Genomic DNA, 14,746 nt, shown 5'->3' with positions numbered 1-14,746 from the left:
AGGGCTTGTGGTCCGTGGCGATGGTGAACCAATGGCTATAGAGGTAGTTGTGAAACTTCTTGATTCTGGCCACAACTGCCAGGGTCTCTTTGTTGATCTGCGTGTAGTTCCTCTCTGCAGAAGACAACACACGCAAATAGTAAGCAATGGATGCCTCTTGTCGTCTGGAAGCTCGTGACTGAGGATGACATCTATGCCATATGGGGAGGCATCGCAGGCAAGGACCACTGGGAGAGACTCGTTGAAGTGGACAAGAACAGAGTTGGACATGAGCAGGGTTTTCACGGCTTGGAACACAGTGTTCTGGTGGCAGCCCCAGACCCAGGGAGACTTCTTGTTCAGGAGACGGTGAAGTGGCTCAGCCAAGGCTGCCTTGTGTGGCAGGAATGAGTGGTAAAAGTTCAGGAGTCCAAGAAATGCCTGGAGATCCTGCCTTGATGTCAGAGGCAGGGGTGTTCACAATGTCCTTGGCCTTATCGTGACTGGGGTGTATGCCATTTGCATTGATGAGGTATCCAAGGAACTCGACCTTCGGGATGCTCAGGAGACACTTTTCCCACTTGCGTGGAAGTGGTGGAGTACCTCATGGAGGCGGCTGATGAACTCAATGTCAGAGGAGCTCACGATGAGTACATCATAAAAGAACAGAATGACTCCTGGGATATTTATTTTATTTATTTTATTTTATTTCATTTATACCCCGCCCTCCCCGCTCTTTGAGGAGAGTGTCCATAAGGCCCTGGAATATCCCCAGTACCATAATAACATCAAACTGGAGTTGCTTGACCTTGAAGGCTCCTCGGTGGGTGATGATGGTCTGGGCTTCTGCAGTGGTGTCATCCACAGGCAACTGCTCGTAGGCCTGGGCTAGGTTGAGCTTCCCGAAGATCTTTGAGCCGATAAGGGAGGTTAAGAGATGGCTGATGACAGGTACCGGATATGCATGCTGCTGAAGAGCCTTATTAAGTGTGCATTTGTAGTCTGCACATATTTGGAATCCCTGTTGGGCTTAATCGGTGTGATGATTGGTGTCTCCTAGTGAGTGTGAGAGACCAGGATGCCCTGAGTGATGAGGCGGTTTAGTTCCTTGTTGATCTTGGGCTTGAGTGTGAAGGGGACCTGCCGGGCCTTCATTCAAATGGGCACAATGAATGGGTCGAGGTGCAGTGAGACCCAGGGGTCCGGTGTAGCAGCCAAGAGTCCCCTTGAAGACAGGGGCGAACTCCTGGCAGATGGTGTCAAAGTCCTGTTGGCTGATGAAATGGGGCTCCTGCTAGTAGATTTACAGGATCTGTCCACCAGAGCAGCGAGCCCAAAACAGCCATTGGAAAGACAAGACGAAGAGATTGAGGTTGACTCTGCGGATGAAACCTGTGGACAAACCAGAGTTGCAGAGGTCTCATGTGCAGTCTGGCAAAGATGATTACATTGATGGTGGCCCCATCAAACCTAGCAGTCTCTGGATTTGTTTCATTTACCACAGGTCCAACAAGTTGCGTCCTGGAACCAGCAGGACCGGCATTCATGGGGGTCCCTGCAGCTAGTGCAGAGGCCGGAGCTGGAGTCTTGTTGAGCTGACTGGCTGGCTGGTGGAACCTGGCGGCTGGAGCGCTTCTGGGCATTGCAGTGGACCTGTAGCACTTCCTCCTCCTCTGAGTATTCAGAGGTGTCTTCATGGTGGACAGCCTCAGCCCTGGGGTTTGTAGTTGGGCTACAGGAGGTGCGGATTTCTTGGGTGACACCCTCGGCCTTTTCAAAGCCAGGGCCTCTTTGACGGTGGCTTGGAATGTCAGCTCTTCCTTGGTGAAGAGATTCCGCTGCATTCTCTTGTCTTGAAGGCTGCAAACAAAGTGGTCCAGGGACATTTTTTCTATGTCTCAGAACTCACCATGGCGGGCATGATGGCTGAGTGCTGCCACGTATGTTGACATGGACTTCCCAGCCTCCTGATCCTGTTTGTAAAAGGCATGGTGGCGACTTGCGAGTGATGCGGGATGGCTGCAGCAAAAAATGATTCTTTAGTAGAGCCATAATGTCCTTGTATGAAGTGTCTCAGAGTTCAGCCAGCGCTGTTTGATTCTGGGCGATCTCAAAGGTTGTGGAGCCACAGACACTGAACATGGTGGCCTGCTTGAGGCCGGCATCACTGATTTTGTTTGCCTTATGGAAGAACTCGAGACAGTCGGCATAGCTGTCCCATAGTTCTGAGGACGCAGGGTCAAATTCTTCGAGATAGCCTTGAGTGGCCATGTTTCTTTGTCGGCGAAATGGCTTGCAGAAGATCGCAGCAGCACTCTTTGGCCAGGGCAATGGCTTCCCAGTGGGGGTTCAGCTTCTTTGCACTCCAGCCATGCTAGAAAGATCCCATCCTTGTCACCAGTGTTAAATAATGGGATCCTGCCTGCCTTTGTTCTGGGCTTCAAGCTCTAACTAAGTGGCCTGCCAGACAAGTCCAGGCATGCCTCCTTATGCTGGCTACTGCACCAGCAGCAGTTAAGCCTGAGTGGAAGATTGCACATGTCCAGACATAACCTACATCACAAAGTTTTTGCAAGGATACAGTGAAAGAGGAGAATGATGTTACCTTGGGTCCCCACTGGGGAGAAAGGTGAATATCTCTCTCTCTCTCTCTCTCTCTCTCTCTCTCTCTCTCTGTTTTTCTGTCTTTTTTCTGTTTCTGTTTGTCTTTTTTCTGTTTTTCTCTCTTTCTTTCTGTCTGTATTTCTATGTCTGTCTCTTTCTGTCTTTCTCTTTCTGTCCTTCTGTGTCCCTCTCTGTCTTTTTCTCTCTGTGTGTGTGTGTCTCTCTCTCTCTCTTTCTGTCATTCTGCCTTTCTCCCTTTCTGTCTTTCTCTCTGTGTCTTTCTTTCTTTCTGTCTGTCTCTGTCTCTTTCTGTTTATCTCTCTTTTTCTGTCTTAGTCTCTCTCTCTCTCTCTCTCTCTCTCTCTCTCTCTCTCTTTATGACTGTCTTTCTGGTAATTAAGGGAAGAGAGATTATATTTGAATAGGTAAGGAAATTTAAAAAAAATGTTGACCCACTCACGATTTTAAAGCTAGCCCAATTTTTTTGCAAACGAGGTAAAAATATTGCTCACAGGACTGCAGTCCTCCTGGAAACATTCAGGATTAACTGGGAATATTGGGAGGCAGTGTTTGCAGGCTCTTAGGACTGTTCCCCCCCCCCCGTATTTCTGTGTTTCCTGGGGCTTGCTATTCTGTCCGTTTCAAATGTTTTTGTTGTTTTTAAAAGTTTTTTCTTTGCTGGAGTTGCTGTGTGGGGCTTGCAGTTTACATTGAGATCCTCAAATTTTACATAGGTCAAGATTTTTGTGTTTTACATAGTTTCAGATTCTCAAGTTTCATGTAGGTTCTGATTCTTTGGTTTTACATTGGTTGGAGTTTGTAATAGCTTGCAATTATCTTACTATGGATGGAGATTCTCAGGTTTTACATTTTTCACATTTCCCCCCTCCACAGGCAACAATGGAGGAGGGCAAGATTCAGATGATCTAGGTAGATGGGAAGATATAATAACCAGCCATTCTGAGGAAGTGCCAGATCTGTTACTTGATTTAAAGTTGGGGGACATTGCCTTGGGTTTCCATTCTCTGTATGACTGATGGAACACGTATTATAAATATGTCACTTCCTCTGTGGCCACTCAACTTTTCTCAGGTTTGATTTGCAATCCTCTAGCACAGGGGTGGCCAAACTTGCTTAACGTAAGAGCCACATAGAATAAATGTTAGATGTTTGAGAGTCACAAGATGTGAACAAATATTACACACATGTTTTTATTGTAAAATGTGCAAATTTGCTTTTTATTAACATTAAATGAAACTGCCAAAAATAAAAGCAGATATTGATAATGATAATGATATTTATTTGTCCAATTATATTTGCTTGTTAATGATATTTATTTGTCTAAGAGAGAAATAGAGAGAGGGGGGAAGAATGAAAGGTGGAGAAAGAGAGAGAGAGAGAGAGAGAGAAGAGAGAGAAACAAAGAAAGCAAATAGATGTGGGGGGGAAGATGGAAAGAAAGCAACTTTAAATGCATCCTCCAAGCCCACCCCCAAGCCAGCTGGCTTGGCTTGGAGAAGGGATTGAAAGAGACAAATGCCTTCTACAAGCTGGCCGGGGGAGGGGGGGCTTTGAGAATGCATTTAAAGTCTTTCTCTCACTCAAAGTATCTAAGACTGCCACCAGGAATTTAATTCCAGTCTTTAACCTTTCCCAAAGTATTGTGCCCAAGCTCTAAGGCTCCTTCATTGGATTATGTGGTTCTGAGGATGAGACTCCTATATTTTAAACAGCTTATAACTCTGGGTTAACAATAAATGATAAAACTTTATTGGTAAAAGAAGTGTATTAGTTACAAGATATTTTGTTAAGTTGCTCAGTAAAATCTTTCCCTTTTTACTTCAGGTTTTTGTCAGCTTTCTCCCTCACACTCTTGTAATACTCTGACAATATTAGATTTTGCCTAAAATGCCCCTTAAGTATATTTCTTCCTCCTTTAGAATCTTAATGCTTTTCACAGCACTTCTATATGATTCTATTTGGAAGACTGCTTCTCTGACTCTATGTAGACTGGCCACAACTGACAAAACAACTGCACTTACCTGTAACCTTTGTCAGGGCCGGCTCGCCCACTAGGCGAACTAGGCATTCGCCTAGAGTGCTGGGCCCTGGATGGGGCGCCGAGCTGTGCCTCCCCCCCCGCCAAAAGCCCGCAAGCAGCTCTCCAAGTGTCAGCACTTCGCTAATTGGGGAGAGGCATCCGGTGAGCATCCCTCGCCTGGAGACAGGATCCCCCCCACCTCCCTCCCAAACTGTCTTCGGAAGCGGAGCACGAGAGAAATCTCTCTTCCATCTTGGAGGGCGCTGCAGGAACATGTGGGGCGTGCTCGCTGGGTCGGACAGCTGCAGGGGGGGAGGCGGTGGCAGTGGTATGACCCCATTGCCCTGCTGTGACAGTCAGCATCGTGATGTGCAGCATTCACCTGCAGCTTTCCCAACCACCTACCCTCGTCAGCTATCGCTCTAGCTAGGGTCTGCTTCTCTTGGGGCAAGGTGTCTAGATAAGGAGCTATCTTGTCCCAGAGCAGACAGTTGTATAGCCCCATGACAGCTGCAAAATTTACTACTTGAAGGCCCATCGCCCCAGAAGAATACATCTTCCGCCCCAAAGAGTCTAGCTTACGACCCTCTTTATCATTTTGGGGGGTATGCGAGCCATATCTAGTATGGGCAGGAATTACTTCTGAAATGAATGAGTTAGGCTTCGGGTGCTGAAACAGATAGGCAGAGTCCAGGTCTATGATCTTATAAAGTCCATCCAATCTTCTGACAGATGGTGTCATGGATGCAGGGTGTGTCCAGGCTGCAAACATCACCTCCTGAAGGCGTGTAGGAAGGGCAAGGCAACCAGACCCATGTCAGGTGTAAAAAGGGTCCTTAGTTTTGGGTTCAGAGGAGGAGTGCTTTAGCTCTAATGCCTTAGCCATTCTGATGATCTGGTTAGCAAACAAAGACATGTCTTCCAAAGGCGACACCGAAGTCTTGTCGCCAATGACATCATCCAGGGACGGGACAGAAGCCAGCTCAGAGCCACAGTTGGAGACCGCATGCCCTTCAGATCGAGATCGCAGGTGGTCATAGCTGGAGTCCCACAGTGGATCCCTGTGCGCAGAACGAGGTGACCTCGAATGATCATGACAACGTGGCCTGGAGTCGAACTGCTGACTATATGCACACGGGTACCAAGGCGGTGGCATGTCAAAGTTGTCCAGAGATGGACCGAGGCTCAACTGATGAATGAGGAGCACATCAGATGAGAGAGGTCATTTGCGTCGATGGGTGCTTTGGGATCGCGGCGAGTGCTTGGAACCGATGATTGTACTGAGGGTCATGGGTACTGAGGTGAGCCCGAGCTTCTGTGATGCTGTTGTGGTGATATGCCAGATGGTCGCCAGTAGTGGGGGAGCGTTGACGCTGAGGCGATGGAGACTGTTAGCACTGACTTGACGCTGAGTCCTTTAGCTGGTCCGCAGTTCAAGGCTGACTCAACAGCGGCGAAGACCACTCTTGAGCCTTCTTCTTTTTCTTAGCTTTCTTAGCCAGCAGCTCGGATTCTGCTCGAGGCACTGAAGGGGCTGAGGCAGCATGTGCTTGAGCGGGCGTTGGGGCGGAACACACAGACGGAGGCCACGAGGGTCTCTCTGAAGGTGCCACCGTCTCCAAAATAGTCTCTGGTGCCGCAAGAGCCCTCTCCCATAATGCTGCCTTCAATCGGGCCGCTGTGCCTTCCCTCACTCAAGGTGTCAGGGCCTTGCAGGCCTTACAGGTGGAGGAGTTATGGGTCTCCCCAAGACAAAGCACGCAGTAGGCGTGTTCGTCTGACTGAGTCATCTTGGCTCCACAGGTTCTACATTTTTTAAAGAGTGCTACCTTTTGTTTTCCTGAGGCCATCTTTCTCCTCAGGAATCGTGCTTAGCTCACACAACAGTCCTCTTTCAGTGGCGGCAGAAAGGGAACTGAGGGAAGAGAGCAGACTCCTCCCAGATCAGGTGACTTTTGGGTGGGAAATCTCTCCCTGGAGAGGAGCCTGACTCTCTTGGGAAGAAAATTCTAGTAAAAGCTCACTAGTTCCTCCCGGTGGCTGGCCTGCAATACTGCAGTCCCATGTGTGCCTGCACAGAAGCCTTGAAGATGAACTGCTGACTTCTGACTTCAGACCGAACACACTGCCTTCTCTCTCTCTCTCTCCACACACACACTTCCTAGCTCCTAGCTCCACACACTCTCAATCACCAACTAATCACCTTACTCACTCATCTCCCTCTTTAACCCCCATGTTCTTCTGACACTTTCCAACCATTTAAAGAAACACACACATATAACTTGAAAGCATTACAGGGAGAACCATACACATAGCTCTAAGTTCTTTGGGAAAAGGAGAGATTAAAACTGTGCCAGATAGCTAGACAGACAGAATACCAGACAAATTCTGACAAGGCACTGTATATTTGGATGCAAAACCATGGCAATGGACTAGGAAGTGGTCTTTCAGGCACTGGAATGTTGCCACTGCTCGATGCAGATTAAGCACATCAATATGAATAAATGGTCCTTGTAGAGTTTCAAATGGTGTTTTTCTTTTCTTGTGTGATTGATACCCCTAACATGGGTAACGTTCTGTCTTGGAATTATTCAAGTAGAAACTCCTTCCTCAATTGGTGTGTGGTGCTGATCAAGCCCTGTGGTCTCTTCAGCCCTCATTCTCTCTAACATGGCATCAACTTATTTATTTAGGGTATTTCTATGTCCACAGCCTGGCCCCAGGGCTTCTTAAACAGTTCAGCCTTACAAACTCACCAGAAAGTCAACAATGGCAGGTCTTTTCCTTAGTTTCTTGTGGAGACAGTTCCAAAGGATCAGATCAGAAGCAACTGAGAAGGCCAAAGTATGGGTAATAGCTGACATTGTTATCACCCTGCAAAATAGGTCCGTAGTGTTGTACCTATAGTACAGATAAGTGAGATAAGAGATTATGGCTTGCCTGGCATGTAGAGACTTGAGCCAATGATTCCCCAGTTTATAGCTCACACTTCAAACCATGACACTATATCAACTATTTTCCTCATTGGTTTCATGGCAGTGGTGAAAAGTAATGTTTAATCTGGTACAAGAACACTGGTTGAAAGGAGTATGCTTGTTAATTAAAAAGGGGTGTTGACCAAAAAAGTATTATCTGAATCTTTTAAAGAGTTCTTGTAGCCTATTCATGAAACAGTTTAGGAACAGTAACTGTGATGTACGAGTTTGTACCCTTACCAACATGCCATTATAGCTCTTGCGCTAAATGCTTCAACTGAACTTCTGAAATAAGTTCTGTTTCTTGGGTATGCAATTTCATGCATCGTTGCATGTAATTGTGCAGTTAAAACACGATACCTGGATATCTTGCCTTGCAAACTACATATAAGTGTATATATATATATATATTATTTTATTTTTAAATTTCAGATGAAATATCTAGGTATTTCCAGCAAGCTTGATGAGGTCAATAAAACTATTGAAAATTTTCAGAACCAAATTTCTAAACTGAATGAATTGAGCAAGGGACAGCAAAACCAGGTGGAAAGCACAGAGAAATCTGTAGAAGAGCTGAGGTAAGAGCCTTCATTCCTATAGAAAGTGAAATCTACTCTTACATATTACAACTACAGAATTATCTGGCAAAAGCATTCAATATTATCAATGAATGGGTAGTATTTTCCATTTTTGTGCCTATGTAGAAAAAAATCATGATGAATGATTTGTCCTGTAGCCTGTAGGCATTCATATTGTTTATGGCAACCTAGTCAACTGCATATTTAATTGTTGGAGGAGTCTTCATTTATTTTTTTGGATTAAGAAAAGCTTCGAGTTTCTAGAACTGATGTTCTGAAATAAAACATAAAGTGAAAATATAATCCAGGCTATGGGCATTCTGAATGACTACAGATTCCAAAAGACTCGAATTTTTTATAAATAAGATGAGTCAGTGACATAAGGCCGGGGGGGCTTCTGTGCTGATGAATGATTATAATCTACAGAGCAGTGGAAAGAGCCATTTTACCCATGATGCAGATTCCTGTATAACTGGGAGCATTGACTCTTGAAACTTTATATTCTGAAACTCTTGTTGGTCTCTAAATTGCTGCTGGACTCAAATCTAATAGTGTAATATGCTGGTCCATGGCAAACAAACAGATAACTTTGTACTGTATGTAGTGGGCTGCACTTCATACACCTGAGAAAGTAGCCTCTTGCCTGCAAAATTAAAGCCACTGTGATTTTACTAGTCTACAAAGTACTATAGGAGAGTTTCTTGTTTTGCTAATCCTCTTTGGAAATGAAAGAACAAAGTTCGAGTCCAGTGACACCTTTAAGTGGGCATTTAAAGACAAGGTACTGCACAAATGTACTCCAAGCAGCCACTACAATTAGTTTATCAACAGTGTGTTTAACATATGGCAAGAAAATATGTATTTTTAACAGTTGCACAACTTTTTGCATTCCTCCTTCCCTCCCTTCTAATGCAGATGGTTCCAGGTTTAATCCTGGCATCTCCAGTTAAAATATGTTATGTAGCAGTACTGGGAACAGCCAATACTTGAGACCTTGGAGAGCTACTTGCAGTCAGAGGAGACAGTACTGGGCTAAATGGATCAATGATCAGACTCAGTTCAAGGCAGCATCATATGTTTCATTTGTTTCTGTGACTTCTCTGTTTCTTCTGTGTAAGATTTATTGAGCCACTTGCCTTTTAGCAGCAGCCCCTGCCATACCCCAAATTGCTTTTTAAACTCCTATGAGTTTAAAAATCAGTCTGTGGTGCAGCAGGGGGAGCTGCTGAAGAAGAAATGGCCCGATAAACCCTATATGTGTGCATTGTCCCTTGTGCACATGTAAAACATCTCACTAGATCACAGTCACTGTGTTTCTGCAAGATCAGTCTGCCTAGCAGTTCCATATAATGTTTTGTACCAGTAACAATATTTTTTTCTCTTAAAGGAAAAAGTTCGCTAGAATAAAATCAAAGGAGCAGAATGCTCAGACATTAGTTGATTTTCTCCATGATCGGCTGAAATATATTGAAAAAAAAGTAAAGACAGATGGCAGAATATTTGAAGACTTGCTGTGGACTAGACAGAAAAATCTCAAACAAAAGAAGGTGTGTGCCATTTGAACTACATTCTTTTTTTTCTTTTGTTTTTCATTTGTCTTGAGAAACAGAGGACATATTTGTTAAATCTCACTGTCCTGTTGGAAACATTTCAAGCAAAAGAGGCAAAGCCCAACCCCAGCGTTTAGGCTACTCCCTTTCTACCAAAGTGTTGTAGCCCCTGGCCCTACCATGCAGGGCAGACATTGCAAATCTGACCATTTCTGTAGAGGGAACTATAGTTCAAATTTTATTCTCAAGAAACAAACAAGAGTATTTGAAAAACTTTATTATTTGTGAAGCTATTCTGGCGGTCTGTTATGTTTATGTTTGGATATTTTACATTTTATTATCTTGGTATTTCACTTAGAAATATGGAGCTTCTTATCAAATTAAGCTTATCTAATTAAGAGGGGGGGGTTTTGGTTATGGCTCTGACTCTACTGTGTCGAAATTCAAGTTGCAACTTGCACCATGTAATCATATACTAGTAGCAGTCTATGCTGCCTGTCTGTGGCTTTCAGTTGAAAGGCTTTACAGTCATATAAGTCATGTCCAATGAAAAGGTGAAAAATATGTAGATCAGTGGATGAGCACATGCTTTCCATGGGTAAGATCTCACATGAAATATCCCTAGCATTGTCCCATCAGCTGTACATGGTGTACATGGCACAATTAAGCCATACAAAATAATGAGCATAATAGTATCTTTAAAAATGGCTTAGATAATGCTACTCACTGATCACGTTGATTAATAGCAGGAATGGGGACATGCATCACATGTTTCTTCATGGGTTTAGGGGCTAATTCAGAAACAGAACTTGTAAGACAAATTTATTTTAAATTTAAAAATCTTTAACTCAACATTTCCACTATCAAGAACAATGCAACAAATCTGATATAGCTAATACATAAATATAGCAGTGAACAGGAAACTGCAACAGATAGTATCTCTGAGTTCAGTTAAACAATGAGGGCTGCAGTCACACACACTAAATAATCCACTTTCAGCCCACTTTCAAATTGGATTTTGCCAGTTCACACAGTTAAAATCCCATTCAGAAGTGCACTGAAAGTGGATTGAAAGTGAATTTTTTAGTGTATGTGACCATAGCCTAGTTCTTGCTGGCAACACTTTGTGGTGAGTTAAGTCCTACTTTTCAAGTCCACTAGGGTGCAGGGTTCTTTTCATTCACCTCTCTTTTCATAAGGATTTAGTTCCAACAAACTGGACAGTGCAGTAACCAGACTACAGCTTGAAGGGTACCACTCTGCAATAACAATATAATTACTACAATAATACATGTTAAACAAAATTTAATCCCCTCTTTACTAATCAGTTTTCACATACAAAGTTTTCCAATTACCTTACACAAGGTATAAGAGTCCAAAAAATGTTATTAAGCTTGCCAGGAACCAGCTGCTTCTGCTGCTACTAAGCCTTTATACACTGACTCTGCCCTTACTGAGCAAAACCATCTAGTTCCTGGAGTTTACACATACACAGTGGTTTCCAGATATGCTATAATGGGGGGCATAGCTTAGTAGCAGAGCACCTGCTTTGTGTATAGAAAGTCACAGATTCAGTCCCAACCCCCTCCACCCAAAAAATATACCCCCCCCCAAAAAAACCCCAGGACTGGTTAAGATGTTCGATCAAAGACCCCAGGGAGGTGATGACAGTTAGAATAAATAGTACTGGGCTAGAAGGACCAGTGTTCTGAAGTCTAAAGCAATGTCATATAGATATTTCTAGTACCTGTGTGCCTATTTAGGAGTTGGTCTGCCCTTGACCACAGTATCACATAGCAATTTCATGAATGTGAGGTGAGCTCCATAAAATTTGAGAGACTGCCTTCTCCCATATGAACTGCCCAGTTCCGTAAGATCAAGGGAAGTCCTTGTCTGGGTGCCTGGTGCTGAATTTGTAAAAATGATGATGAAAAGTAGTGAGGCCTTTGTGAAGCTAGTAAATCTGCTATGGAATTCCATCACTGCAGGTTCCCAGGTGACTTTCAGAAGCTGGTAAAGAACTTGATTTGTAGATTGGTCATCTTTTGGCAGATCCTTGATCTTTAATATATGGTCATTTGTATTGCTTTAAATTGTAATGTATTGATTGGCATTGTTTTGTTTTTATTATTATGAGCTGCTCAGAGGGTCTGGATCATGATCATCTTATACCCTAGGCGTAGCAGTGCTTCAGAGCAGGGTCTGCTAGACCCAGGTTCTTTCTGTGGAATGTGAGTGGGTGATTTCGGACCAGTCACAGACTTTTAGCCTAACCTACCTCAGAGGGTTATTGTGCAGATCAAAAGGTGGAGAGGAGAATGATGTAAGCTGCTTTGGTCTCCACTGCGGAGAAAGACTGTACTTTTCCTCCTGGGGAGCCATTGCTGTCAATCTCCAGGTGAGGGCTGGAGATCACTCAGAATTAAAACTGGTCTCCAGATGGCAGATATCAGTTCCCCTGGTGCAAATGGCTGCTTTGCAGGGTGGACTCTGAGTCATTATACCCTGCTGAGGTTGCTTCCCCTTCTGCTTGGGTTCCCACTGAGGAGGAGAAAGACTGTACTTTTCCTAGGTACAGGCTCCAGGTGTGGGGGTGAGATGGAAAGCTGAAGTCAGAGGGGTAGATAATGGTATGTTGATGGTTTGCTGGGAAGGAGATAGGTTTGCTACCTCCAAGACAGGTACAATGCCATAGACTCTACCCTCCAAACCAGCCAATTCCTCCTGGGGAACCATTGTTCCCAATCTCTAGGAGAGGGCTGGCGATCACTCAGAATTACAACTGCTCTTCAGATGGCAGAGATCAATTCCACTGGAGAAAACAGTAAGCTCTGTGTCATTATACCCTGCTGAGGTTGTCACAGCAAATTGACGTTGAGCGCACAAGGCCAGGGCACCCACCCAGAGCCTCTTTCTAGAGCTCATTGTATTTATTTCCATAACGGGCCTTATTCCTAGTAATGGAATAAATGAGTAAAATGAAATGAGATTCACATGACACTGTACTTCAAGAAGAATCAAGACGTGAGCAAGGCTCTTAATGACAGGATATTTTGGATGACATTAATTCATAGGATCACCATAAGTCAGAAGTGACTTGATGGCACTTAACATGTACACAGGCATTTTCAGTCACTAAAGCCTGAAAGCAGATATGTGATAATTTGCATCAACCTATATTTAAGACCACAACCATCTCGGGATTTAACAAGAGCAATCTGGGAGGAGGTGGAACAGTTCATATTGGACTGTGTCCAAAAATTTCCACACGCGATGCTTATTATAGGGGGAGATCTAAATGCTAGATTGGGTCCTAATAATACAGTACTTTTTGATAAATTTGATTGTCCTGATTTGAAATTAATCAACTTTCATTTAAGCGTGCCTCATTAGATCCGGGGATAAATATCTCTGGGTTATGTTTGATTCACCTGGCCTCCAAATTAAATTTGTATATTTTAAATGGCTCAGTTAAGGGTGTTTATCCGGGGCAACTTACATTTTGTTCAGGACATAAAAGATCTACAATTGATTATATTTTAATTTGTGGAGATTTAATCTCAAGGATGTCCCAATTAAAGGTGGGTTCAAGACCTGAAAGTGACCATTTTCCGTTAAATTTTAGTTGGGTCATTGAAGCCCAACTGGCAAATTGGAATACTAGAAGTACCCAAAATGAGGAGACTGCTGATATTAAGATCAAAAATAAATGGAATAACGTACTTAATGCAAAATGTATTGCATGAACGCATTCGGCGGAGGGCATGGCACTCTTTTCTAGTGATATTCTGTTGGCTCTCTATGGTGACCTAATTAAATTATTTGATCCGATTTTAACGAGACCCAACACGTCCCAAAATAATAAAAATAAAATTTTTCATAAAAGGTGGTTTGACCAAGAATGTTTTCAGGCCAAGCAGAACCTTATAGTGAGTTGTAGGGCATCCTTGGCAAATCCAAATAAATTAGATGACTTCCAGCTCAGAAAAAAAGCCTACAAGGCTTTATTAAAGTAAAAAAAAACGGGCCCATGTATTATCCAGGTGGCAAACCTTAATAGAGATTACCAAGAAGAAAGATAATGTGGGATTTTGGAAGTTTGTTTCTGGAGTGCATAGGAATAAAAATATTAGGATGGTACTGAGAGTTGGGAGAAACACTTTGCGGTGTTATATAGTGACCCACAGCTGACCTCTCCCATGATAGTCCCTGTAGAGACCCTCCCTATTTGGCCCCTGGTTACATCAGAAGAGATAAACCTAATGATTAAGCAGTTAAAGAATGGGAAGGCTCCTGGAAGTGATTTTATTCCCCCAGATCTTCTCAAGAGCAATGCTGACTGTTGGTCACCGTTATTGGCCAGACTTTTAACCTATATTGACCACACTGCTCAGATTCCAACAGATTGGGGTCTTGCAATTATTAATCCTATATATAAGAAGGGTATTAGGTCTGACCCTAGCAATTATCATTCAATTAGTCTTTTAAATACCATCGGTAAATTGTACTCTAGGCATCTGCGAATTAAATTACATAACTGGCTTGAACATTAAAGGCATCAACAGACAGGGGGTGGGACTGAACAGGTAACCTCAAGTACCTTTGGATAAACCATATAAAACCGAATCCTATGACTGCTTTCTACCAAGATTTTCCTCTAACAGGGAGAGATTGCCTTCATAGGCGGCCTTTGATTCTGTATCTCGGGGAAGACTTTGGGCAAAATTGAACTGTTCAACCATAGATAAAAGACTCCTGCATCTGATGATTAAAGTTCATGAGAATACGCAACTACAAATCAGATGTAATGGTGAAAGCATGCTATCAAAATCTATTCCCTCTTGGAAGGGAGTAAAACAGGGTTGTTTACTTGCCCCCTCCTTGTTTAATATATATGTTAATTCCCTTATTCAGTCTCTACATGGGGTAGATGTTCACGCCCCTAACTTCTCAGGAGGAGAGGCAGTTCCAATATTGATGTACGCGGATGATGCTCTTTTATTGTCCCATACTAGAGGT

At 43.5% G+C, this 14,746-nt stretch overlaps 1 protein-coding gene across 1 annotated transcript in view; it reads left to right on the top strand.

Moving 5' to 3' along the window:
• Positions 1 to 14,746, top strand: part of CCDC178 (coiled-coil domain containing 178) — a 351,905-nt gene that overhangs the window by 67,963 nt on the left and 269,196 nt on the right. Inside the window, exons 15-16 of the mRNA XM_015426392.1 lie at positions 8,032 to 8,177; positions 9,565 to 9,724. Of these exons, the coding sequence (XP_015281878.1) occupies positions 8,032 to 8,177; positions 9,565 to 9,724 (306 nt within the window). The remainder of the gene's footprint in view (positions 1 to 8,031; positions 8,178 to 9,564; positions 9,725 to 14,746) is intronic.

Source organism: Gekko japonicus, unplaced genomic scaffold (assembly GCF_001447785.1).
Source record: "Gekko japonicus isolate JY-2015 unplaced genomic scaffold, Gekko_japonicus_V1.1 scaffold802, whole genome shotgun sequence".
In the NCBI taxonomy this organism is placed as follows: Eukaryota; Metazoa; Chordata; class Lepidosauria; order Squamata; family Gekkonidae; genus Gekko; species Gekko japonicus.
Note: the sequence above shows the minus strand (reverse complement) of the source record. Positions and strands in the feature narration are given on the sequence as shown.